The sequence below is a fragment of the Chlamydotis macqueenii genome, chromosome W, assembly GCF_036417535.1.
Source record: "Chlamydotis macqueenii isolate bChlMac1 chromosome W, bChlMac1.mat, whole genome shotgun sequence".
NCBI classification, from domain to species: Eukaryota; Metazoa; Chordata; class Aves; order Otidiformes; family Otididae; genus Chlamydotis; species Chlamydotis macqueenii.
Genome location: NC_141592.1, coordinates 766,846 through 793,766, shown reverse-complemented (window position 1 = coordinate 793,766; position 26,921 = coordinate 766,846). Strand labels below are relative to the sequence as shown.

At 50.7% G+C, this 26,921-nt stretch overlaps 1 protein-coding gene across 3 annotated transcripts in view; it reads left to right on the top strand.

The window, feature by feature from the left end:
• Positions 1-704: 704 nt before the first annotated feature.
• Positions 705-26,921, top strand: part of NEDD4L (NEDD4 like E3 ubiquitin protein ligase) — a 142,501-nt gene continuing 116,284 nt past the window's right edge. The window contains exon 1 of one of the 3 annotated variants that reach the window (XM_086769502.1): positions 705-871. In XM_086769502.1, coding sequence (XP_086625628.1) covers positions 824-871 — 48 coding nt within the window. In that variant the 5' untranslated portion in view covers positions 705-823. The remainder of the gene's footprint in view (positions 872-26,921) is intronic. The other 2 variants (XM_086769503.1, XM_086769504.1) reach the window with 2 other exon arrangements.

Genomic DNA, 26,921 nt, shown 5'->3' with positions numbered 1-26,921 from the left:
AGCGGAGCGGGGCCCGTCCCTCGGGAGGCACCGAGCGCGGAGCTGCCTCCCACCCGCGCCAGGCCCGCACTGCTGCGGGAGGCACGGCCCGGCCCGACCCCCCTGGGGCTCCCGCCGCGCTGAATGCGGGGGGCTCTCGGGCAGTGGCTGCCGGGGGCCCCACCCGCCGCGGCTCCCCGCGGCCCCCGCCCGCGCTCCCGCCCCTCAGCCCCGGCGGCGCCGCTCCCGCCCGCCGGGAGGCGCTCGCGCCCAAGCCCGCTCCCTCCGCGGCGGCCCGCACGGGGGCGGGGAGGGGCGGCGGGTGAGGGGGGAGCACCGGGGCGGGGCGCGCCGCCCCCCGCGCTTTGTGCGGCTCGGCGCCCTTCCTCCCCCTCCCGCGCGGCGGCCGGCGGTGGGAGGGCGGCAGCAAATCGACCCGGCCCGGCGAGGCTTCCCGCCCCCGGCTGCCGCCTCCGCCATTGGGCCTGCCCGGCCCTCTCCCCGCCCCACCGGGCCACTGCCGCCGCCAGGGCTCCCCGCCGCGGGGAGGGCGCGTTCCTGCGGCGGCGGCGAGCCTCAGCCGGCGGCGGCAGCGCGGGCGGGCCCCAGCGCCGCCCCCGAGCGGCAGCCCCGGGCAGCACCACCGGGCGGCACCGCCCCCGGCTTCTTCCCGCCGGCGCTCGGCTCTCGGCGGCCGCCTTCCGGCGCCCGTGGGCGAGGAGCAGCGGCAGGAAGCGGCGGCGGCGGGCGGCTCACCTGGGCCGGGCCGGCGGCGCCCCCGCGAAGCCCCCGGGCGCGGGCGGGCGGGAGCGGCGCCCGGCGGGACGCCCCGCGCAGCGGCTCCATGGCGACCGCGGCGGTGGAGCCGGTCTACGGGCTCTCGGAGGACGAGGTGGGTCGGGGCGGGGGGCGGCGGGCGAGCTCCCGCGGGTGGTCCCGGCCGCGGAACCGTGTGTGTGTGCCCGCGCCCGCCTTGCCCGCGCACGTGTGCGCGCCCGCACCCGAGTGTGCCGGGGCGCGGGGGCCCCGCCCGCAGCGGGGTGACAGGCACCCTTCGCCCGGCCACCCCATCTCCATGAGCCGCGGCGGGGGAGGCTGCGGGGAGCGGGCCGGGGCGAGCAGCCCCCGCCGGCCGGGCGAAGGTCGAGGGTCGGTGCGGGAGGGCGCCCGGCCCGGCCCGCCCCGGGGGCTCCGCGCCCCCGCGCTGCCGGCAGCAGCGGCCGGGCCCCTTCCCGCAGGGCGCCGGTGCCCGCAGCCCCGGCAGGTGCGGCCGCCGCCTGCGAGGGGCCGAGGGCGGCTGGAGCCGCTGCGCCGCCCCGTGCCCGCGGACCGGCTGCCCGGGCGGGCCCGGGCGTTCTGCCGTGGGGCCGGGGAGCGTTTCCCGGGCTCCCTGCGCGCCCCAGGCGGGGCTGGCGGCGAACAAAGAGCCGGCGCTGGCGCTGGAGGCGCCGTGGGCGGCGGGTGGGTGCGCGGGCGCCGGTGCGCGGCCCCGCCGGGCTCCCCGGGAAGAGGCCGCTCGGTTCCAGAGGAGGAGCCGCGGGGCGGCCCGTGGGTCCCGCGCCCCGAGCTTGTGTCGGGCACAGCCTGGTGAATTGGGTAGGACCCTGATAACTAATCACGCTGCTCTGGCTTTGTCAGCCCGCTCCGCTGCACACGGACTGTTTGCGTGCGGTGCTAACAAACACTAAATATGCTCGGGCAGAGCAGTGCGCTTTATCTCGCCGAACGCTCAAAATTGCAGCTGATGCCCTTTTGATTCCATTGCCTGGGTGAGGTGCTCCTTTTTCTTAGTGGGCAGTGTAACAAAGCATCGGAAAAGGGACAGGCTGCGTTACTGCTCTGGGATTTCAATATGTCAACGTTCGTATCGGGCATGTTGCTTGCCCGGCTTGTAATTTTACAGGAATGAATAATGGTAATTATAACAACATTACCTCCAGTTTTATGGGACTAAACATGAAGGCCTATCTGTCAGTCTTTCTGAGGTATAGAGGAAACTGGCGTAAAAAAAATCTTCCGACTGTGGAAGCTGCCAGACAATTTTATTACCTATTATATCTGAATAGCATCAAATCTAGATGACTGTACTGCTTAATTCTAATTGGAAAGGAGGTTCTTTGGCTGGAGTGGGTGTTTTTATAAAGGGAGGGTGGTTAGTTGCTTTTGTTGGTTTATAAAGCTGTGGGTGCTGCCTCATTTGAAACGCTCTGTATGGGTGCAAAGGTAGGGAAGAGCAGAGCGTGTTGCAAGAGCCTTGGGCGCTTAAGATGGCAAGCACTAAATTGGAGGAGAATCTTTTTCCTCCCTGGGTTGTTTTCCTGAGCCTTCACATGAGGACAAGCCTCGCCGACAGCAGCCCAGGCCGCAGGAGTCCCCTGGGTGGCTCGCCCCGGCCGGCTCCCCTGCGCAGGAACTGTGCCACCCAACCCATCGGGTAGCCCGGGCCCGCTGCTGAGCCATCTGCAGTGATCCTGCCTGCTCCCGCTGCTGGAGGGCCCCTGCGGGCTGAAGGGACGCCTGGGCCAGCGGGGCTTGCTGTCCCAGCGCGGGCACCCCAGAACACTGGGTTGGCGGCAGTTACCCGCTTTCACGGATCTGAGTACGTGAGCAAGTGCAATCTGTGAGGAAGAGGGAAACCTGTGAGCCATCCTGCCTTGTCCCGAATCGGTGGCTGAGAATGTAACGCTGGAGTCTGGCTGCTGCCTTCTCATTGTGTGTGTACTCGCCGATAGCTTTTGTCCCTGCCTCCTTCCTCGACATATGCTGGTACTTGCACAGAATGTTAAAGAGAGAAACGTGCTGGACGAGAAGCGCAGCTGCTGGCTGTGCTGCTCGGCACCCCGCTCCCCGCCGTGGCTCTGGGGCGGAGGGGATCTCGCGCGAGCGAGGGCGGTTGTTGCAGTGGTGCCCGTGTCCCCAGCTGGCAGTGGGGGCCTGGCCTGTTGAAGGGCAGCCACGGCCATCCAGGTCAGACGAGGCATCTGTCACTCACCTCCTCAGGTAAAACCAAAGTTCTTTAAAAAAAGAACTGCTTGGAAAAGCAAGCCTTTGGTCTCTCCGCGATGACCTGTGATGGTCCCACGTCACGGACGCAGTCGTGACCGCAGTCACCCTACCTGTGAGGAACAGCGGAGCGGTTCTTTGTTTTCTGTGTTGCTGTAGATCGTGACTGTGCCGGACGCTTCGCAGAACAGAGCAGTGATCATCTAAAAATACGGTAGGAGACTGCAAATGGAAATAGAGTGGAAGAAAAAGGGAGAGCGTGAGGAAGGGCATGGAGGAGAACGCGGGTGGTATTGCGCAGCCCGATGGGCTGTAATTTCAGTACACCGACAGCCTAATCTGTTGTCGAGTCTGTGGTACGCGTGTGGGCAAAGGAGAGCACTGAAGGAGGAGAACCTCCCGGGGGAAGGCAGCTGTACGTAACCTTCATTAAATCTGAAGGGTGGTTGAGAAAGGCAGGTATGTTTACAGTTCCATTGCACGCTGGCTTTTGTGGATAATGACTTCCCATTAGCGTTGGCTTGGACTTGACTTTTCTCTTTGTTTTGAAAAGCAAAATCTCTTTGAGAGATTGGCCCCCTGGTCTTGAGGGGCCAAATCATGTATGTGGGCATATTTAGGCTATTAATTTTTCTTTGTTCCTGCCTCGGTTTGGAATACAGTTTGCAGTGCTCTTGCACGCTTGGTGTTTTATGTAGGGTTGTAAGTAGGCTTTATGTTGGACTACCTGTCCTAGCACATCTACTGATGGGAAAAAGTAGTTATTGAAATGTAAGCTGGACTGGCTTAACGGCTTCACATAAAAACAGCAGTATCTCTTGCAAATAATTAAGCATAGACTTAAGTTCTCCTTGCACAGTAGATGTGCGTGTCAGTAGGCCTACTTCATGTCTCAAATTAAGCATATGCTTAAATGTTTGCAGAGTTGGTGCCCACGTTGATCTCTGCAAATAGCTGTAATTATCAGTGGATACCTTCAATATGGACATCTGTTCTTATTTTGTGCAAGTACTCTGCTGGGCGTTAAGACACTCGGTGATTTAGGGACTTACTGAGTCACAGATGACAAGCCAACCGTTGCGTTTAGCCACTGACAAACTGCATTTTTCTTCAAATGTTTTCATAAATCTGCCTCTTTGTAAAGAGGAGCTATAAAAATTTTAGATTAATCTATTAGCTAAAATCACCTGTAAATCAGATTCACCTCCTGTGACTTTTTCACTGTTGGGGTGAGTTTAGCAGCGGCGCAGGTTGCGCAGAGGGGCGGCGAGTCTCCCTCCCTGGAGCTGCTCAGAAGCCATCTGGGCACGGTCCTGGGCAACCGGCCCTGGCTCGGGCGGGGGGCGTGGGCCAGGTGACCTCCGGCGGTCCCTGCCAACCCCAGCCGCTCTGTGATTCTGTGCAATAACATTTCCATAGTCTGCTGGGAACTTAGGTGCTTTCATGCAGTCTTTGAGTACCAGTACGTTAAAAAAATGAATAGCTGAAAATGTCTGTGTTCCTACGTACAGCCGAAGCTGTGTATCCCTGGCACGCGCTTGGTTTGTGGGACGGCCCCGGCCGTCTGTGAAGCGCTCCCGCTGTTAACAGCGCTGGCCTCGGGAGCGGAGAGAAAGGGAGCGAAACTGGAAGCACCAGCCCAAGTGACGTAAGCGATTTCCCCCAGCTTCTAGCGTCCCTTTGTTTAGGGAGTTCCTGAACCGCTGAGTACGTCAGGACCGTTGATTTTTAGGAATTACTGGAGTAATCTCATAAACTGAATTTACATTTTAGTCTTTATTAATTTTTTCCCCTATGACAAGAGCAAGGAAATTCTGTGTCCCTTAGAGAAGTACACCTCTCATTCACTTCAGTTTGGGTTTCTTGAGAGTCGTGGAGTCGAATGTGGCCCAGACAAAACGGAAGTTTCCACAAGTATTCCCTTCCCCTTTCTCAGTGTGCTTGGGTGGAAGAAAAACTTGCAGCTTCTTGTATCTCATTTGGTTAAATAAACGATGTGTCTTCAGAAAGAAGATCCTTGAAGCAAGAGTATCTTTTTGTATTTTAAAGTATAGGCAAAGAAGAGGTTTGTATGTGAAACCGCTCTCTCCAATTCCAGCATTCTTTTATTTTCAAGTTCTAGTTGACTTCCGTGACTTGTGATTGGATGAACTGAAATGACAAGCTTCCTACTGAGATGACATTTTGTCATACATTAGAAATTGCCAAAAAGGAGCTTCTGTTCATGAAAATATCTTGATGCATGAGATATTATTGCATATGCCTTAAAATAAATAGTTCTGGGTGTAGTCCTGCAGCTTAACCTTTTTTTCAGTCTTAATTCTCGTGTACTGCACTGGCCAAAGCATTGTGTGTGAGAAACGAATCCTGAAGGAGTCAAGACTTTTGGTAAACACAAGCAAAACCAGTTTTCAGGTATGATGGAAATGGGTTGAATACCTGTAAAGCATAGGCTCATTCATAGTTTGTCTAACATCAGAGTAAAGAATAGAAATGAGATTTGCCGCACTGATGTCAGGGTGACGGGCAGCTTGGGCCACGAGGTGACAAGGAGTACGGCTGCAACGCAATGGGTAAGCTGTCTTTTTGTGCAGACCGCTTCAGCATGAGGCATGTGGGAAGCTGGCTTTTGTGTCTCGTGTTCACGTGTTCCTGACGGATTTGTTGCTCTGGAATGATCTCCCTTGAGGGCGTCTCCTTCCCTGCGCCTGAATGCCATGTTAGTGAAGCCGGTCTGTGCGTGTTTGAGTGCCATCCATGAGACGGGGCTGCGAAGGCTTTGAAAGGAGCAGGTTATCACACTGCTTACCGATTAACTTGATTTATTACCGAGGAAAAGGGCTTCGGTTTTTCCTCCCCCACTTGCCTCGGTGACAAAGCAGTGGCCTAGTGGAGTTCAGTGTTGTATTTCTCTCTGTTGCGCTTTAAGCAAACCATAAATGTTGGGCATGGGCACGATGGTGAGTTGTTGGGGAAGCGTCTGCGTTCTAGGTGGTTGTTGGTAGATTTGAGGGAATGTCTCCTGATACACCGCCTTGATGGTAAAACTGTCTCTTGCTGCTCACCCCGCACCTCGCCGCAGTTGTACAGCCAGAGGTTTTTGGAGCCCAGGCTGTCCCCGCAGGGCCCCTGCCAGGCCTGGCTCTCGAGCGGTGTCCCCTCGCTGTGTGGTTCCCAGCTCGGCTCCTGGAGCAGCGCGGGAGGACTGGGCGCTGTGGCACTGGAAGAGCGCTGGATGGGTGACTACCTTTCAAAGGGCACGGGGCATCGCTGCGGGTGACGTGCTGGAGTGGTTCCTTGTCGAGCGTTGCCAGAGCTCAACTGTAAGGTGGAAAACGGGCAGAGCAGCGTGCGGGGGCCGGTCTCCCTCCGGGTGCATCATCTGGCTCCGCTAGCTCCAGCTCAGTCCGCTGCTTACGTGAAGCAGGAGGCTTTTATGTAGAAAACCCTTCAGTTCCTGAGAAGATACGCCTTTTGTGAACAGCACTGTGAATGCAGGCTCTTTAAAGAGTGAGGTCTGTTGTTTCTGCTCTGAATGTTCTGGTTATGTAAAGGCGTAATTCTTTCGTTGGAGTGTGAGCAGGGGCCTCCCTTGGTCGCAGCAGTGACACAGTGTCTTAGTAATATGCAGTTCAGAATAGTAACTTTTTATTGGCTTTTTAAATGGGGAAAAAAAATAATGAGTTGCTTTTATAGATTCTAAGCGCATTGGCACGTAAAACTTTAAATGATGATTAAAAAGTCCCAAAGTCCAGATAAGGAGGCCTTTCATAAATGAAAGGCCTTGCGTATCTACTTGTTGTGGCATAGTACAAAATTAATAGGCTGTGCTTCTCAGTAGGACAATAGATTTTAATAAAAGCTTGCATTTTAAACCTGCTTTTAAGGAGTTATCAGCATGTTTTGGCCACTGTTACTGACACTGAGTAAATTCTAGCTTTCGTGTGAAATGAAGGTCAAGACGTTTGAGGTGGTTTGTATTAAACCGCGGGTTGGAGGGGTGAAGAAGTGTCAGTTTTCTGTAGGTGCCCATTCGGACAGAGCTCTCCCTCTCCTCCGGCCCGGCTCTCGTGTAGAGCGAGTGGTTGTTTCACAGTCTTGTGAGGGACGGTGCTGCAGGTCGCTGGGCCGTCGCTGTCCTTACTGCCCCCGCACCGCTGTTGGGGAAGGGGTGATGAGTGTCTTGGAGGGTTGAGTGTTTTCCAGATCCGTGTTGTGGGCCGGCCGTTGGAGGGCACTGTGTAGTGCTAGATGTAAATGCAAGGTTATCGCTGTTTCTGCACAGATGCCATTTTCTGGGGAGGTAAACATGGACTGTGAGCCCCACAGGTGTTGAGCAAAGCCTTTCTGCTGCCACAGCAGTCTTCTCAGCCTGGGGGGCACGGCTTTCTCTGGGAGTTATGTTTAACGAATCTCTCATAGGTTTTTTGCCTTTTGTTTTGAAAATCTAACCAGGCACGATATCAGTGCCGAATGAGCTTACCTTCCAGAAGGAATTAAAATTATTATCTTGGGGTGTTAGGGGAGAAAGAGCGCACCACTGCAGCTTCTGGGTTGGAGTCGTGTCTTCAGACAATGAGAGGTTCAACGAGTTACGGTATTTATCCTTTCTAAAGCAAGTGCAGCTCGTTATGCAAGGTGGACTGTCTCCAGAGGTGCTGTGAGCTCCAGAGGCCACATCAGAGACTGTGGGACGTGGAGCTGTTATCTTTATTCGTGTCGTACCGGTGGGTCATGCTGCACGAAGCCCAACCAAGGCATCTGCTGTGGGGGTGACGTGAAGCAGCTGTGTGCTGGTGTCGCAAGATCTGATGGGGATGCAGCCTGTTTGGCAGCTGACTGATTTCAGCTGAATCAGGCTGAACTGACAACCTCTTAGCCCCAGAGGATTACAGGGGGCCAAGACCTCTTGCTTAATTAAACTCTGTGGCATATAAACTGGGACTTTTCTGAGTGAGCTGGAATCCTCTAGGCCTTTTAATAGCGGTGAGGGGTGGATTATCCAACGGCTTCAGTCACTAAAAAGTCATAGATGCAATATCAGTGTGCAGAAGTAGCTGGATTTAGTTACAGTTTTGTAAATTTTGCTGAGGGTGAACAGAGAAAATCTCACTTTGGTAAATTTCTTCATCTTTTGCCTTCACTGCTACTTCCTCTTAAATGTTTGTCTTGATTGTGTCCAGTACGGGTTTTACTGTAGCTGTAAAAGAAATGCTACTAGGCAGCTCTCTCCCCTTTTAGAAAGAAATGAAGTGTAATCTTGTAAACACTCTGTTATTTTCGGTAAGCCGGGTAAGAATGCAGTGGCAGGTTGGGTGACTTCTCCGATTTGCGTGCTGGGAGAAAGGAATGTGGTTTTACTGCTAGTGTGCTCAGCTCAGGGCTTGAGCTGCTGCCATTTCATTATTAAAACCTGCCAGGAGTTTTACCTTCAGCTGGGACCGGAGCTGTAGCTTTCAGAAATACTTAACCCGCTGTCATGCCAATTTTTTCCAGCATGGAGCTCGTAAACTGCCGAGATTCTACTGCTGGAGCGTTCCCTTCACCTCCTCCCTCTGTCTCTTCCTCCTCCTTCCCACCAAGAAGGAAGAAAAACAAAACCTTAGGAAGGGGATTGCTTTCTGCAAAGAAGCAGCAATCAACTGGCAATTCATTTTAAAATAAGAAGTGTGGTTTAATTGCTGGGGCCTGGAAGCTAACTGCAGTTAAGATTGGTTTTTAAAACCAAAACACAACACTGAAACAACCCCAGACTCCCACAGAAGAAATAAAACCCCTTCGTTCTTGCAGTGTATTGTGAAATGTCTGTCTTTGAAATGGTGTCTTCACTGGCAACAAACTCGACGCTGTATTTGTAATTGTTCATTTTTTCCTCCCTCCATTCTTTTAACGTTAATTCCTGTGCACTGGCAGGATGTAGGTGGTTGTCAGAATCCTGATTTCTGGAATTAGGACCCTTGCCTGTAATCAAAAGAAATGGCTGCAGTTCTGAGAACACTGGCAGGATGTGAATAACTCCAGGAATGAGCTGTGCTTTGCCGTGAAGATACAGTACCTTATTTTTGTGCCTAGCTGCTCGGATTAGTGGTGCTTTACTGGTGTCATGCCAGCTCGAGGCCGGTTTCCCTTTTTTAGTGTAGTTTATCTTCTGGAGAAGAGCGGAATTGTTTGGAACGGTGCACGTCACGCTGTCCCCTCTCCTTTGGCGGATCCTAGTTCTGAATAATCCTGGCTTGAGGATGGAAGTATGTTCATATAATCTGTGCTGTTCTGTGTTTGTCTTTAATTGAGAGCAGCTGGAAGTCTTACTCTTCCGAAGCATCTTTATGTAGATGATCACACTGCGTTCATGGCAGGATTCGGGGAGATGGCAGTGATGAGTAACTCTAGAAGGTGTCCTGGGGTGACTTCCTCGCCCACTGTCTATCTGGTACCTGGTGTGGTGGGGAAAGACTCCCCTCTGGCCTCTTCCCAGTGGGACTGGACGTGAGGACTTGAGCGTGCCGCTCCGTGAGCCGTGGCTGCTGTCCGTGTGCCATGAGGCGGTCAGCGCAGCTCAGGCGCTGCTCTGCTCTTCTGTTCCCCCGCTACGGGACAGGTCGTGGTTGTGTTTGGTCTTTGGAGGATGAAGCAGCATTTTATATTCCAGGAGTGAAGTGCTCTGGAAGATAAACTAACAGCAAGGAAGAAGTTTTCTGGGATACGTTGAAGGGAGGAGAGCCAAAGGAATTTTTTTGGTCTTGCCCTCTGCTTGCAGTCCTCCTGCTCTATCTATTTATCCAGTTTCTCTGATGAGAGAGAGAATATCAGGTCTCCTTCAAGCTGTGGAGTAACTTACGTAAGCTGTCATCAACTTCTGAAATAAGTCAACGAAAGTATTTAGCTTTTTAATCATTGAGAAATTACAATAGAGACATTGCTTCACATTCTCAGTATTTTATTTTCTTTCTGCTGAGCACCAGCCAGGCTTCTTTTCTTCCTAGCTTTTGGTTTGTCTGTTTGAAATCTTGCTTCATTTCTTCTGCTAATTGAAAGCAGAGACATTTCACTCGAACTTCTTTGTCTGTTTGAACAAACTTAATAAATGACCTTTTTTAAAAAAAGAAAAATTCTGGGCTGATTTTTGAGTTTTTGCCACTGCTCCCTATGGCCAGCTAGTGATAACGTGTTCTGGCCGGTGTGTAATGGAAACCGTAGTCTTGCAGTCATCAGATCCTGATTCTGCTGTGCCCAAAAAGAAATAATAGTAATTGGAAAAAAAACCCCGAATAAAAATGAAAGACTGACTTTCTGTTATAAACAGGTTGCCTCGCTTTCTTGGTTTTGGATTCAGAGATACGGATCTGGTCCCGGAAAGGGCCTTGGGCCTTCAGTCCCTGGCCCCGAGGAGGTGATACCGTTTTGATGTTGCCAGGTTTTTGCCTCTCTTGCTCTCTTCAGTGTTTGCTTTTACCGGGGTTAGGAAGCCATTTGCTGGCCCAGTTGTACCTTGGCTGGTATATCTACACCTGTGAGTCAAAGGATGTCTTTGGGCGTCCTTCCGGTTTTTCGTGTTTGTGTGTGCTTCCTTAGATAATAGAGAGCTCTGGAACTTAAATTGGAAAGGGTCAGGACATTGTCTGGCTCTGCACTGGCCGACTTCTGCCCCTAAGGCCACTGAGTTGCAGACTGTCCCGGACCAGCTCCCAGACGTGAGCAGCGTTGCGCTGGGACTTGCTGGGTGAACTGGGTCCGCTCTGGAGCGAGGTGAGCAGATGGGTTTCCTGGGTGCTGCCACCCAGTCATCCACAAAGCAGAGCTGGGCCCGTTGGGCAGTGTTACGTGGGGATTGCTGGAAAGCTGCTGCTCTTGTCCAGCTGCTCAGAAAGCCTCCAAGCTTTGGGGTGTGTGTTGCACCTCTTGCAAAGGTTTCGAGGTGTGGCCTTGTAAGGTCACCGAGGTTGCCATCTCAGATCTCGGCTGACGCTGTGTGTCTAGTAAATCCTGGAGTGTCACTTGGGTATGCTACTAAATTCAGCGTTATTTTTAAAGCTTTGCAGTCCTGGCACAGCTGTCAAATGGCGAAGTCTGAAGGTGTTAGAAAAGCTGATTCCCCGTAGTGGCGAGGCGTTGGCGGAGGGGAGGTGACCGGGTGGTCCCAGCATGCCAGCTCTGTGCCAGGCGGGGGACAGTAAAGGCTCCATGGGTTCTGGCGTGGAAGAGAAGGGTCAAGGTTTGCGGTGGGAAGGAAGAGGCCAGGCTGAGGCCGTGGGTGGTGGAGACAGGCCAGGCATCTGGAAGTGAAGCTAAACTGGCTGCTCCTGTAAGAGGTCCTTTAGCCCAGTTTATTAAAATGAACTGAAAAGTGGATTTCTGGGCTCGGTCTGACGCTGTATGCCACGGCTCCCTCATTGCCCTGGTTTCCTGCTGCTGGGAGGCTGGGGCAGGCACGGGCAGAGCTGCGTGGGGGCCGGCCCCCCAGCTGCCCTCCATCTTGCTGCCGCCTGTGAGTCGTTACTGGCACAGTCCATCCTCCTGCCACCTGTGAGTCGTTACTGGGAGGTTCATTTTGCTGGCACCTGTGAGTTGTTAGGGGTCGGGTGCCCGAGCGTGAGGGCAGCGTGTGTGCAGCAGCCCCTTCAGCAGAGGGAGCGGAGGCTGCTGTGGTGAGGTGGTGGCTCCTCGAGCAGCTCGCACGAACCTGGTGGGTTTGCCCTGCTGAAAGGGAGGTCCTGCTGTCTCTTGTGCGTCTCGGGATCTTCTGTGAACCAGTCCGAACTGCGAATTGGCAGACAGCTGCCCGTCTCTTTGCTGGGCTGTTGACTTGCAGTAGCTGCCAGGGAGGTGATGAGAGTCAGAGGTATGTGGCAGGAGCTGCTGGGGTGGTGGTGAGGGTGTGTGCGGAGAAGGGAGGGCAGGGCTGTGGTGGCCGTGAGCTATCAAGTTGGCTGTTTGGATCTCTTGAATTCAGAGCTTGGCTGGAATCCTGACCCTGATGAAATCTGCGGTAAGTTTGTCTAAAGGCAGCTCATCTGTAGCCTTCTTGAAATGTTAAATGGACTGACTCTAGCAAACAAGTCGAGAAAATACAGGTTTCTTGAGTCTGCCTTTGTTGGGAGTGGTGGGAGGGACGCATGGTGTGTGGACAAAACTGTACGTCTCCACTTTCTGCTTATGCTGATTTAGCCTTGTTACCAAAGCCACAGAATTGCTGCTTCTGAAAGAGCAAGCAGCAGTGCGCTTGCTAACCTCCGTTCTTGGCACGGTGTTGTATGTATTATAAAATACTGGCTTAGCCACGCTTGTAAGTGTGCAACCAAAATAACTTGAAAATACTCTGTTTTGGACAAGTCTTGCTTAGTGAACTACATGGTAGCCACAGACTGTACGGAGTAAGGAAATGACGCTTTTGCAACTTCATTTTCGAGCTGTGGGAATGCTGTAATTGTTTGAAGTCTCAGCATTACTGGGCTCTCCTCCCTGGCTCTCCTTGTATGTACTTTTTCTCTCTTTTTTTAAAATGCGGTCTGAGTGCTAAACTTCACACACAAATGGATCGGTAGATAGACGCTTGAGGAGATGGTGAACTTCCCTGCGCTCCCTGAGAAAGCTGGTTCAGGAGGACAGGGAACGGCAGGGTGCGAAGCTGAGCACCTGGGTTTGCGCCGTAGTGGGGGAGCCGCCTCACTGCAGAAGTTACGTGTCCCGAGGCACAACTTTTTATTGGTGCCTGGAGTGGCATTTGGTAAGCTTGGAAACGCTCAAAGTACGGAGCAGGTAGAACTCCTGAGGTGGTTTTCCAGTTACTTATGATTTTTCTTATTGTAATGCCAAAAATTAAATATTGTCTTTGTATTTTTAAGTAGTGCATCAGTACTGTACGTTGCTTTGTACTGAGTGGGGAGTTCTGCCGTTTTTCATGGCTATAAATATGTTTAAATGGGCACAAGCAGTCTGAGCGCCTACCTGAACTTGTGGAAACTTCTGGAATCTCACTGAGTTCCTGACTGAATAGTAGCATTTTCCTTATGGTTAGGAGGCGTTCACCAACTGTGACAAAAGTGGTTGCTCTTAAGATGCAATTTATTTTTTGTACGTCAGAGGAGCTAAATGAACATCTTACTGCAGCTTCAGTGGGGAGGGTGGGTGGCTTTGCTTTCCCCTTGCCCCTCCTGAGCTCCAGCTGTGAGCCCTTCCTGCCCTTAGTGCTGGCACTCTTCTAGTATCAAGGTAAATTCATTCAGTGTGGCTAAAAAGGATCGAAAATAAATCCCAATTTAGGACAGGTTAGCTTTCTGCTGTTTCAGTGAGTTCAGCTTGCCTGCTGTGCAGTCATACAGTCCTGCCGTTGTCTCAGATAAGCGCTGGAGGCATGTGGTTGGATGGGTGGGAGAAAGACCTTTATTTTCATCCTTACTGTCTGTTTGTTTTGTTCAGTTCCATCTGGTCAAGTCTTGCCACTTAATGTTTTATTCCTCATTTCCAGTGTCGATGGAAAAAGTTAACTCCTGGAGGTCAGGTAGGAAATAGCAAACATAACGCTAAAGACTCCTGTGCAAGTTCAGCCAGGATTTTGGGTGAGCGGTGCCTGTTCCCGCAGCCTTGGCCTGAGGAGGCACTTCTCATTTCCGGTTCTCGTGTGAAGGGGCTTTGCCGTTTTCCCTTGCAGGGTAGGCTGGTCCCAGCAGTACTGTGACAACCTGGGTCCCGACCGTGTCCTGCACGGTGACTCACCAGTGCTCGCTGTGTGAGCAGGGGCTTATTAGATAGCACAGTAAGGAGGATGAGTCTTGTTTCCTGTCTGCTCCGTTGATGGTACCTCCCTGCCTCTGAACATCACGGTCCTACCCAGCAGGAGGGCTTGCTTCTGCTGTGTTGTCATCTCCTTGGCTAGATCCTGTGCTAGCGCTCGCCCACGGTTCTGCTACTAGTCCTCCTCCAACAGTAACGGTTGATAAAAGGCTTCTAGGAGACAAGTCCAAGAGCGTTCTTGCTGAAAAGCAGGTGTTCCTAGGACACTAGCAGCCTGAGAGTACCACGGGTGTTTCTGCTGTCTCACAAGCTTCTTTCAGGTTGTGACCACAGCCGGCGGTTTAACTAACAGTAGTCTTGGCTGTGCCTTGTCATTGTCCCTTCACTGAAGTCTTGATGAGTAACAGTTACAGCACATCCTTTGTGCAGCAATTTTTTTCAACTCATCAAAGAAGTATGCTCTGTTAACTTTGCGTGGTGCTACCTGTCATAAGCCCAGGGTGTTTTACCTGCCGTGTATCTCTTTGTGCATCTGTTCTTGGTTTGTAGTACCATTCAGTGCTGGGGCAGAGGCCAAGGAGTCACTTTTGAAGACCAAACTGGACGGAACCCCAGTCCAGCTGGTCTGAAGTTGGTATTGGCCTTGTGGGAGCAGGAGCTGTGGCTAGAGACGTCCCTTCCGATCCGCACTATCCAGTGACACTCAAGTCTCCCGGGCTGTTGAAGTACTGTACAGATAGATGGTTTCTCAGAGTGTGGTTTTCCACTTTTCAGATTTTTTTTTGTATTCTGGATTCATTTGCGTGCCTCTGTTTATCTTACTGATGAGGTGGCAGCTTTGGGCTGACTAACCAATATTTTTTTTGAGTGCTTTTCTAACAGCGATAGCTGTCAAAGCCAAGTTTAAAAAGGCATCTCCTTTGCCTGGTAGCTGTTTCCCTAAGGAATCCGTGAAGGCTTTTGTTTGATTTATTGGGCTTCCTGGTCTGGCTGGCTGTGTACCCACGCAGGCGAGCCGGTGGAGCGCGGCGGCGTGTCAGGACTCCAGGCAGTCTGCGTGGATGCTCGCTGCTGCCGCAGGAACTTGAGAGCTGCGCAGGAACAGAAATGGGCTGGGCTAAAGGTTAGAAAGCCAGGCATAAACGTGGTGACCAGCAGTGTTTCAAAGCCATCTTTAGTAGGAAAAATGGGTAGTTAACTTGAGTGGATCGTTCTCTTTTGTTTTTTTTTTTTTTTTTAAGGTAACACCACATGTATTTTTTTCCAGTTTTTTTTTTCAATGTGGATTATCCTGATGGTGCTGTCCCGTTGCCTCTTTTATCCAGCAGGCACCTTCTGGTTCTGCAGTTTAATTAGCGTGATAAAGAACCTCTTGATCTTCTCCCCTGCGCTGAGGATGTGATTTCGTTTGTACCTAGTTCTGTGTAAGGCCCAGCTGCATGCACAAGGGTGGTGGCTGTGCTTTTCTTGAACCCAAGAGATGGGTGCAGCGAGGACCGTCCCGCAGCCCTCCTTGTCCTGCGGCGGCTGGGCTCGCGGGGCTCGGGAGAGGCTAGAGCTGTTTTCCAGGGCCATCCTGCGGTGGTACCAGAGGTCATGGGAAGCGAGGCCGCGCAGTCAGGTTGTGGTTTTGTCTTGCTAGTTTCTGCTGTAGTTTAAAAAGTCCAATGTTGTCAAACGTAGTGCCGCTAAGCGGTTACGGGGGGCTGTGCGTTACCTGGGAGGTCGCTTGTCCCCGTGTGCCTGCGTGCTCGTAGTGCGGGGTGCTGGGAAGGCCCCTTCTGTCGAAGCCCCGGCTCCTTCGTGACTGTGAACGAGCAGCCTCAAAGCCTCAGAGCTCAGGCGGTAAGGTTTGTAGCTAATGTGTTTTCAAGTCTTGTGGAGATCTTATGATGTTATGTGCCTACCCGTGTCACTTTTCCTTAGAATACTGTCCCAAATATGGGTTGGAACTGTGCATATTTCAAAGCATTTCAGTCATGACTTCAGTCACTGTGTTTTGATTGACGTTGTTACTAAAGAAATGCCCCTGACACTTGCTTGAATTGATTTAGCAAAAACTTGTGGTGTTCTCTCATCCAGCTGGCACTATGAAAATTTATCTCTGATCTGCTGTGCTAGTCATGGAGTCTGATTTTATTTTAAGTCCATCAGTTCAGTTCTGAACTACTTGAAGCTGCGTTTGTTTTTCTCCATTTCGCTCCAGTGAAAGAGGATCGGACGTAACGCAGCACAGGTAACTGTGACCTGTGTGAGTGTGTTCTGCGCTGTGCAGCTGCCAGCCAGCTGGCTCAGCTGCCGCGTGCTGCGTGCCTTCGCCGGTCTGTGCCCGACAGGGGATGGAGGTTTTGTTTCAGATTCCTAAAACTCACAGCGGAAGCGAAGCCGTTAACCTGTGCAGCAACGCCATGTGAGAGGCGGTTTGAAGGCGAGTGGTGAAATGGCTGTTGCAGCCGGTAGCTGGCAAGGGACATCATTAAGCACTGCGACCGCCTTTGTTTTCTTGGCAGCTCGGGCTCAGTACTTCAAACGCCAAGACTGTGGCGTTTGGAAAATGAAATTGGGGTCCTCAGTTGGGTGTAACTGAGCAAGCTGGGTACCCATGCCAGCAGCGTTTGGTAGCGCAGGAACGCGCTACAGAAGCACTGTGTGTCACTGCTAGCGTTGCTGTGGAAACTTGGATTTTAGCACCGGCTGGTTTTGGTGTGTTAATGCTCGGCATCCTGATGTTTATCAGAGAAGTGAGGCAGCGTTGCAGCTCATGTCCACCAGCCTGGAATTGTGCTAGGGCTGGTGGACGCTGGGGCTGTTGCACCGCTGCCCCCAGCGCCACACCGGCGCTGCTGGATGTCTGACCCAAGGTAGCTCCTGTCAGGAGGTCAAACCATCTTCAGATGTGTCCTGGGGGACTGGCTTTGCTTTCCCAGGTGCCTTCTGCGGGCTTACCTGCTGGGGCTGCTGGGGAGCAGGGACTTGCTGGGACCCTCTCCTTCGCTCTGTGCCTGTGGGCAGGCTGGGACTGAGCTCGTGGGGAACTCCTTACCTCGCCGGAGCAGCCACGGCTGCCTTTGGTCAGGACAGGTCGTGTGGGGAAGAACCCTTTACCAGGAACACGTCTTGTGTGGTTTTGGTGATGTTCCATGTAAGTGTGATATCCCTGAAATCCAGAGCTCTGTGTGGAAGGAGCCGTTCACAGCTCTCATCTGGAATCCCTGAATTTTTCTTGCTTTGACAGTCACGTAAGTCATGTGTTTGCCTAGCAACAGCTTTTTTCATTTTGTGACACTTGATGTTTTTCTTTCTGTTGGATACTATGATCTTGTTTGGATACTATGATCTTGTTTGTGCTGCCTGTGAAACCAGGCGGTTGCGCTCCTCTCCTCCACGTCGCTGGTGTCGGTGTTAGCGTTACGGAGTTACGCTTCCTCTTCAAGCCTTTGTTCATATCTGGCCTGTGCTGTTAAGGACCAGAGCATGAGGATGGGTGCAGTTCTTGGCCTTTGGGTTTCATGTCTGATGTCTCGTTGCAGTCTGTGCTCTCTGTGTTGTCCTGGCTAAAGGTGGGGCTCATCACCCTTCAGAAGATGTGTAAGCCCTTTGGCCGTTAATGCTGTCCCAGCCTTGTGTAGCTTAGACTGGAATGTACTTGCTGTTTTACTGACACCAGAGAGATCTTTGGTTTTTGAACAAGAGTCTTCCAGTCAAATGGGAAGACGTGGTTGTTGGTAAGCGGAAGCAGAGAATGATCTGCACTACCTGATCGCCTCAGAAAAGCTCCCGCACAGCTCAATGTCCCGTAAGTGCTCCAAGTACCTGAAAGGTACGTTAAAGGCAGGAGGTGTATGAGGGTGCCGGACAGGTGGTATGTTGATTTACTGTCTTTTACAGTTTTCCAACCTCACTTGTAGGTTTTGGGGAAGGCTGGGTGAGGAAAGAATAGCGTGGCCATATCGCTATTTGAGAGCTAAAGATGTTGTGAGGAGATCACACTTCACTGCTGATGGATGCGGGAACGTTTAGATACTCCCATCAGAAAAGAGCAAATGAAGTAGGAGGCTTTGCATGCCAGTGGAAGTCTGTTGGGTGGGCCAGCACTCTTAAAGAATGTTAACTAAAAATCACCCTTTTGCATTCAGGCATTGGGAAAGAGTGCTCACAAGAGTGCTTGTGAGACTCTTCCATTTATTTCAGCTGACTTACAGTTTAGTGGTAGTTCTGGCCGTGCTGCTGGGCTGGAGTATGGTCCAGTTGGAAGATGACTGAGCTGAAAAGCTGCTGTGCTTCTGAGATGATCGAAATGAAACAAGACAGAGTTGTAGCAGAAGATTGAAGGCTTAGTGATTAATGTTAATTTCTCATTCTCATTACTGCCTCGCGTCTTTGGCAACCCGCCTCTTGTGCTGTGACTTTTCTGTTTTAGTCATCTTCCCATCGCCTGGCGGTTACTCGTTACACGGGAGGAACTTGTACTTCTCCCCGGCGCTGCTCCTTCCGTCGATCCCTGCAGCACCGCTCTGCGTGCCCCAGCCTGCCTCGGGATCGGGTTTTGCGTAGTGGTGGGTAGCTGCAGTTGGGCTCGCTCCAACAAAATACGCTGTGGTCAGTCAGAGTTCGCTGTGTTTCAGTCTTTTTCCTTTTCTGTTTTGCGTGTGTTAAAGCTTCCTTTTTGCTTGTAAATTGTTGATATCTGTGTAGATTGGCTTAGGGGCCTGGAGGTCTATTTGATCTCTTGGGAAAAGTATGTTGTGCTTAAATCTTCAGATGTGCTTAAATCTTAAATCTTTAGAAGATGTCTCTTTGCCAGTCCCTCTGCATTGCTTCAGCAGACTCGTCTGCGGGACTCCTTCGTGACGGAACACACAGGGTAAAATGCTGCATCTCTTCTTGTTCTCGGTGTTCAAAATTAATTTATCTTTTGAAATGTTGCGTGCAGAACACGCTTCAGCTAAATGTCTTGACGATGCTTTGTGGGGGTTTTATGGAAAAGCCAGAAGTTAGACAGAACGTTCAGATACTTTCCTTAGCTGAACTCTTGGCGGTTGCTTGAGTTGTACGTGTTGTTTATTGGAGACCTTGCCTGCAGAGGGAATGTGTTTTTGAGTGAGTACTTGCGCTCACTGGCGTTCCCTGCGGAACGTGGGAGGAGAGGAGAGCCCAGAAGACTTTGTAAACAGGCTTTGCCTGAGCAGTGCAGTTCGCGCGTGCTGGCCGCACTCTCCCGGCAGAATCCTCTGTTTGAACCTGTGAGAACGCTATTGCTTTGGAGACGGCTTTTGTTATCTGGGTGGTATTCACTTGGGAACGAGAAGTTGCCTGGATAGTGTAGAAATTCTGGGAAGTTTGGGGTTTTTTTTCTTTTTGCATTAAACTTTCAGCTTGCCAAATAAATCTCAGCACAGCCCCCCTCATTCTTATTTTGTGCTCGGTGGTTTAACACAGTCCGTCTAAAGTCTTAACGGACAAAACGGCTTACCCTGGTGCGGCACACCAGCACTGCCTGGGCATTGCTTTAGGAAACGTTTTAATCATAATCCTTTGTCGTGGCATCTCAGAACGTACTACGGCTGTGTTCCTTTACTGACGGCCGTGGCAGTGTGGGTAACTGCATCTCCCACGTTTTGGGCTTCCTTTGGGCAGCAACTTAAAGCTGCTTTCAGTTAGGTTTGACCAAGTGTGGCAGGAGGGAGAGAAGAGATAAAGGAGGGATAACTTTGTTTTGCTTGCCTCACAGCACTGCTGATGCCTGTAAACTTCGCTTGACCTTCTTTACTGCCCGATTTTAGCGCTTTTCTTAGCATGGTAAGTTCCTTACCAGCGGTTGCATTTTCTAGAGCTGTTCCCTGATCCTCTGGGCAGATCTTGCTGTATTCGGTACAAGCAGCTGCAGCACGGCATTGTGCATAGGCCAGAGAGCACTGCATAAAGTGTCTGAGGCTGTTCGTTGGTTTGAACTCCAGTGCATACCAAGTGTACCCTGTTCCAGGAGCCAGTTCTGTGTGCTCTTGGGTTTGGCATCTCTGCAGCAGCTCCGAGCTGGTTTTCTCCCTTCGCTTTGTGCAGCCACAGTAATGACTTAGAAGCAAAATTGGGCTTTCTGTTGATCATCTTTGTTATTTCTGAAAGGCAACGTAACTTCATTTAAACCTGCCTGGAGGAAACTAACTTCATTCTTCAAACTACTTCTGTTAATTGGTGTTATCCCAGAGCTGCTCACCGCTGTACTTCATCCACCCTAATATTCATTTCTTGTCTTGGGAAAACGATCTTGTCCTTGATTCTTGATGTTCTTGACTGAGCTCTCTGAAAGGAAGAGACTTCACGGTGTTAGAAGCACACCCTTTGCACACAGCTCCGTGCGTCAGCTCCCCGTGCTGCTTCACTGGTGAGTTCCTGCTGTCCTAGGGAGAGATGCTTCAGGGCTAGGCTCAACTTAGCGTAGAACTCTTGTGTCTAAAATGATGAGCTAAGATGTCAATAGTTCTGAAAATGGCTTGTATTTGTTGTTGCAGGCTGCTGAGGTAGACACAGCTGAGTGAACTAATATGAAACCCCAAATCATGAAAACTTCATGCTGGTTGTGTAGTTTTGGGACTGCAGCCAGTTGTAGTGAAGAAATTATTGGTTCTACCTGCTTGTTGCTGGCGCTTGATCGCATTGCTGACACCACAGAAGATGGGATGGAAGCTGTTCAGTTGCCTTGTAACTCGACTAAGGAATTCTGAAGTGCTGTGCCCTCTGCTCCCTGCTTTTTCTGTTTCTTCCAAAAACATGCATCTGTGCTTCTCTGGGATGCGGCCCTACTCTGAGATGATGAATGACTGACCTTATTGCAGATCTTCTGCCATACAGCGATTCTGAATGTGGTTTTTGTTCCGTGCATTGAGCCACATTTTGCATCCAGAATGCCTGGCAGAACACGAAGTCTGTCCTTTGTTTTGGATAATGAGTGTTGAATATTTTAATGAGTGTTTCTTAGTCTAGTCAGTGTCAAGTACCATTCTGGGAGCAAGTGACTGAGGTAACCTCTGAGCTTTGTCCAGCAACAATCCACTTATTTACAGGATTTCAAAATTCTTAAGGAGTTCTCTATGAGCGATTAATACAATTTAAAAAAACAACAGAAAAAAAAAAACCAAAAACCTCAACCAAAATCAAAGCAAACAATACACTGAACCACCCAAAACAAAAAAAAAAAACAAACACAACCCCTAAGCCTTCCACCCTCAGTGTGTAGAGAAATTATTTATATAAAGAAGCCAAAAAAGCTAGTGCTGCTAGTGATGAAGTTGCTGGCATTGGTGATCTTGACTGTGTATATTAACTCGGGTGCGCCTCTGGCATTTTTGAGTGGTGATCGTATGTCCTTTAGTTAAAAGAAAGACAGTGACAACTATTCCTCCTCCTGAAAAGCACCTTAAATGCACGTATGCGTAGGAAATAACTGCTGTAGCTGAATTACCTACATTTAGTCTCATGCATAGGTCATGTTCTTGTTAATTTTTTTTAAACCACAGCTATTTTTCACACCACCGTAACTCTTGTCCCCGTCCGCGGCCGTTCGTCACGTATCCTCATACATCAGCGGGCACACTGAGGAGGAGACCGCTGACGTCCCTGGTGAGAGCTGCTGTCCTTCCAGGCAGGAGGGCCTGTGTTTGCTCCCTGCCTAACGGCCCAAATCGAATCCCTCCGAGCCTGAACTAGAAACTACAGTTTTCATGTCCTTTTGTGAGACACCGTAGTTTTCAGCTGTAAGAGCTTGCTGGCCCCAGAGCGTACATTTAAATGGCAAATCCTCTTTGCAAACAGCAGAAGTCACATCTTTGTCACAGAGCCGCTGCGTTTGTAAAGCGGGTAGGAAGGGCAGGGGAGAAGGAGATGGAACATGGAGTGCACGTCTGTTAGAAACGGCAGGAATACCAGCAGGGTACGGAAGCGTGAGCGGCAGACGTGCCTGGTGAGAGCGGATCCCTTCTCCACCGGCTTGGCTTAGGCCCTGGTTTGAGCGGCTGGTTTTTCCTCCCTACTCTGGGCAGAGCGCAATGGGAGTGATTCATCCCCCAAACCCAGAAATCCTTGGGGAGCAGAGCTTATGGCCGAGCTTGGCTGAAGGGAGAAGAGGTGCTGCTGGAGGATATTGATATTTCCTTTAAAAAAAGCAGCTTGATCAAGAGAGCAAAGAGGCCCACGGAGTGAGCTGCTGGGTTGGCTCACAGCAGCACTCACTGAAGTGGTAATGTGTTTGAAAGAGGTTCTTCACCAGGGAAGACTGGAAACTCCTACAGTAGCGTTAATCAGTAACTTCAGTTGAGGGCTGGAAGATCTAATTTCATTTCTGGTTGGATAATATGATAATTCACACAAGAAAACAAATTGTATCAGAAAATGGAGTCTTTCTCTGAAAAGTGACATTCCTGATTTCTGCTCTGAGCTGAGGTCTGCAGCAGTTGAGCCGTTACAATCGTTCAGAAAGTACCAGCTAACGAACAGGTGAAACGTGCAGGCTGAATTCCCTTCAGACGGCAGGCTGTCCCTGTCTCTGGGGGTCTGCGGTCTGTCTCTGGCCTCTGGCTCCGTGTCCCCGTGTTTCACACCGTCTGCTGGTTTGCCCCCAGCCCCTGTAGAGCGATGAGCTGTGCACCTCCCCTGCGTCTCACTGCGTCACCGGCGAGCCCGGGCGCAAAGGGGGAAGGTAACCTGCCAGCATTGCCCACCGGCGCAGGGCTGGCTCGGGACGCTCTGTCCTGAATCCGGGGTGCGGGCAGGAGCCCTCACCAGCGCTGCAGGGGTGCCTGGAGACAGCGTGGTCCCGCCCTGGCTCTAAGCTGGGCAACGGCAGAGCAGGTTATGTGGGGTTGTCCCCAGTCCAGGGTCGCCTGTCTGCAGTGGTGGGGGCTCCGCAGCCCCTAGGCCCCATCCCAGTCCTTAACCCCACCCGGTGAGGTGGAAAACTTGCCCTCTGGTTTAGCTGGGATTTCCCTGGTTGCAAGCTGCGGCGGTCGCTACTTGGCCTCTTGCTGCAGGCCCTGGGAAGAGGTGGAGCGGGTTGTGTGGAGGCTGTCGGGTGGGCAGCGGTTACAGCCCCTATGCCTGCTCTGGGCTGAGCAACCCCTCCCTCAGCCTCTCCTGCTGCTGTTACCTCCGGCAGCCTTGGCCCGCCCCAGCAGCCTCTGCTTACAGTTCCTGTACTGGTACCAGCCCCTGCTTCGTTCTTTTTAACTGTGCAGTTTGTCAGGCTTGCTGTGAATTGAGTTTCGAACTCGAGCTTTTTTGTAGTAAATTAATGCACCAAGCACTGAAATTGTAGATGAAGGTTTAGTGCCAGCAATTTTCACTAATCTTTCTAAAATTGCCTTCAGCCACGTATTTTGGATTTGGTAGCACTGCGTATTGCTTTTTAACACCGCTGCTTATTTTTCCTTCCCGGCTCAGACCAGGATGACTAGGAATACATCGCGTCATACCTAACAATTTACGATGCTGTTGGTTAAGGAGGAATCTTCTATGGCACTCTTCTTTTAGTACGCTTCAAGTTAGCGCTGCTGAATGCCTTGTGATGGATTGCAGTAAATGCAACAAGCCAGGATTAGCATGTTATGATTGGAGGGTGTAATTACTGATGATACAGTCATACTTGATCTCTGGTTTGAACAGAAGAGAAAAATAAAAATATGTAAAAAAAAAAAACCCACAACAAATCCAAACAAAAAAACCCAGACAAACAAACAAAAAAAAAAACCCCAACAAACAAAAACCTTGGAATTTTCTTTACGTTTTGCTCTCTTCCAAATTTTGTTTGATTTTGAAGAGCTTTTTCCCTTCTCTTGGTGCAAACTATGCCTGGAATCAGTCAAGCTCATGTATTATCTCTGCAGTATTTGGCTCTACCAAATGTTCTGCAATCAAGAGTTGGCATTTACGCATGCCAGTGAACTAAGCTAACACGCGTCTCACCTCTGCTACGGCAGCGTTAGATCTTCAGAGCCGCAGGTCCTGGGGTGACTGATACCCGTCCACCTTCTGAAAATGTGCTCGATGCCGTATTTTCTGAGGCTGACGTGCTGCAGTACAAAGCTCTCCTTTTGGGGATATTTAAGGTTTTCAGAGTCTCTCTGGCATTTTCTTGTTAGTGTAGTTTTCCCGCTGTCGAGGTTTTTCCGCGAAGCCCGCGGAAGGAACTCCCTGTCCTGTTCCCGGCCTGCCCCCAGGTTGTTCTCCAGCTGGGACAGCCAGCCGTGCAGCTTTGGCCCGCGGGTGGACGCTGTTAACGGATCGCTGCGGTCATCTGCCGTAGGAATAAGCCTCCAGTCACAGTTTGTTGTTGGGTTATCTTTTTACTGAATGCGTGTTCTGTCATTAAACAGCGCAGCTGCGATAAAGCCGACTGTTTACGGCCTAAAATCATTAAATATCTAACAAGAATATAGAATGTGGTTACGTAAGCATGCTTGTGTGGTCAGTTGGCAACTAACTGGGCTACTGGAGTGAAGTACAGCTCAGCCTCCCCAATTGACGCGTGGTGTTCCTTTGTACGTTTTATGTGCACAATCAGCCTCTCAAAAATGGGAAAGTTTAGTAAGTATTTGAGATTTACATGTCTTTAAAAAAAAATGACGCTGATGACCAGCACTATACTTGTGAATGTACATTTCCAGTGCATAAAACTGTAAGATACCAGATTTTTTTTAGTTACCTGCAGCCACTTCCTAGGCTTTTTGCTAAGGAAGTGTGAATATCGGTCTGGCGTGATGATAATCAGGCTGGGTTTTTTAATCACAGCTATCAATGTCCTCGGTTTAAAGAAAGAAGATAATGATTTTCATAAAACTTGCTTTAAACAAATGATGTCTAGAATATCTGATGCACATAGGAAGCGGTTGCTTCTCTGGAACATAACTATCTGGAAGTTTGGTCTATCAGTGTGCGTAGGAGCACAGCGTCCGTTTGAAAATGGAAGTGTCCCCTGGCAAGCGGTCCCGGGGAGGGAATCCCGGTGACCTGCCCCTTGACAGGTTAGCAGCACGCCGGCTGGATCCGCGCTCACGGCGCGCGCTTAACAGCCTGTCGCTGCTGTGCTGTTGGGAAGTGGTTATCCAAGACTTGCTTGCAAGCTATCACAGAAATGATAGAAGCTCGGAAGTTGCATTTTGAAGTGTGTGAAATGGCAGGGGTAAAATACAGGTTGGTAACGAGCATAACAAGAGATAGAAGGGCGTCGTTTTCTTCTGACGTTTGTTTTTTTTCTGCTTAGCTGCTGAATGAGCCGTTCTTAAGAACTTTTAAAGTTGGCTGCTGGCGGTTTTCCAGAAAATAAACGAGTGATCCATCAGAAAGGGGATTGGCTCCTCTGTGAGGGAAGAGCATCTTTTGGAGATCTCTTTTTATACTGCCCTTCCACTGTGAAAAACTATATGAGCCTTTTCTTAGGAGCTGTCTAAATACAGGGTCATAATACTCAGACCCAGTGAATGTAAAAAAAAAAAAAAAACTAAAACAAAAAAAAAACCCAACCAAACCAAAACCCCACAACAACGAACCAAAACATATCTCTAAGTGTCTGAAAAAAAAAAAAAAAACCAAAACAAAAAAACCTAAAACAAAACATGTAACACATTTCATAAGCATGGTTGATGATCTTCTCTTGGCTGGTAAAATAACGTTCCTGTTTCGGAACTGTTGTTTCGTTGTTGTCATATTTGTCTTGCAGACAAGCTGCGCAAGTCCTAAATCTGGTCAAGTGCCAAACAGTGGTAGGTGTGGTGATAGAAGATGTCCCTGCTCCTTGCAGGGGGTCGGACTGGATGGCCTTCAGAGGCCTGGGATTCCATGACATTGTGAATATTCCAATTCGGTTTGAACAACTGACCACGGAGTTCCTGGGAAGTGGGTTCCGAGGCGTGACGCAGCGCGGCGACGCCTGAGCAGGTAGGCAGTGCTGCAGCTGCAAGAGCTGTCCTTGTTCAGAGCAGCTTCCTGCTGCGCGCCAGCACCCGGTGCCCTTTGGTCAGCAGCTCGCCGCGTGTCTCCTTGGAGCCTTGCGCGTTTCGTTGCCTGCGAATAAAACCTGAGCGTCGTCTTTTCCTGCCTGCCCCATTCCTACCCCCACGCTTGTTTTAACCCTCTTCTCCTACGCGTCCAATTCCTAACCATGGTTGTTTTGAAGCTGTTTCTCCAGGAATTCTATTTTTATCTGTTTCCAACTTATCTCTAACTTGTCATTTGTAGTAGTAGTATTACTTAGATTTGAAACAGTGCCTGCCCCGTTGTGCACCCAGTCCAGTTTGCTGTTTGTCAGCAACCTTCATGCTGGAGGTGATACAAACTGGGAGAAGCGGTTGATGCACCGCGGGGTTGTGCTGCCGTTCCGAGGCACCCGGACAAGCTGGAGAAACGGGTTAGCGGGGATCTCGTGGAGTTCAGCGAAGGGCAGTGCGTGTCCTGCGCCCGGGCAGGGACAACCCTATGCTCCAGGAGAGGCATTTTGCAAAGGAAAAATTGAGAGGATGGCCTTCAGTGTAATTCGTAATTTCTCACTTGTACAAAGTTTGAATGTTAACCTGGTGGATTTCATCATATCAACACCACCACTTCAGGATGTTTAGTGTTTAGAAAAAACAACCCTGTATCAGCGGTCGAGTTAGTGACAGGTGAAAACCTGCTTGTCACGCCGGAAAAGGTGCTTTGGCAACAAGTCCGTTGTGTCCTTCGGTGACTTGTTGCTGCGGGCTCGTTATGGGGGATCCAGGCCCTTCGTCGTTAGTGCCAGACATTCGCCGCGGAGTTGGGCTTTTTTGTGTTCCTCCTTTGACTAATCGGTTCTGAAGTACTGCTCTCTTCTGTGCGCTGGAAAGTAGTAGATCTGTCCGGACGCTGACCCGAGGATAATGAATATGTGAAATTAAATAGAGCAGCTGGCCTTGTTTCGCTCTCCGGTTGGCAGGGCTTTTACGAGCGTCAGGGCCAGTGTAATGCAATCATCCTACGCATAAAAACATCATTCCTTTATTTTATGGTCGTTGGTACTTGAAGGGCTATTTTTGCATGCCAGAAACTTCAATATTTGTTTAAATAAAAGCTTGAGATTTTAATGAATCAGCTGAGTTTCTGTACCCCCCCAGGGAAGGAGCAGAAGTTAGGGTCAGAGTTTCCTCTGTGAATTTTCTGTTTAAACTTGCAATAAGTTTTCACTTTGGATGCAGATGATCCTG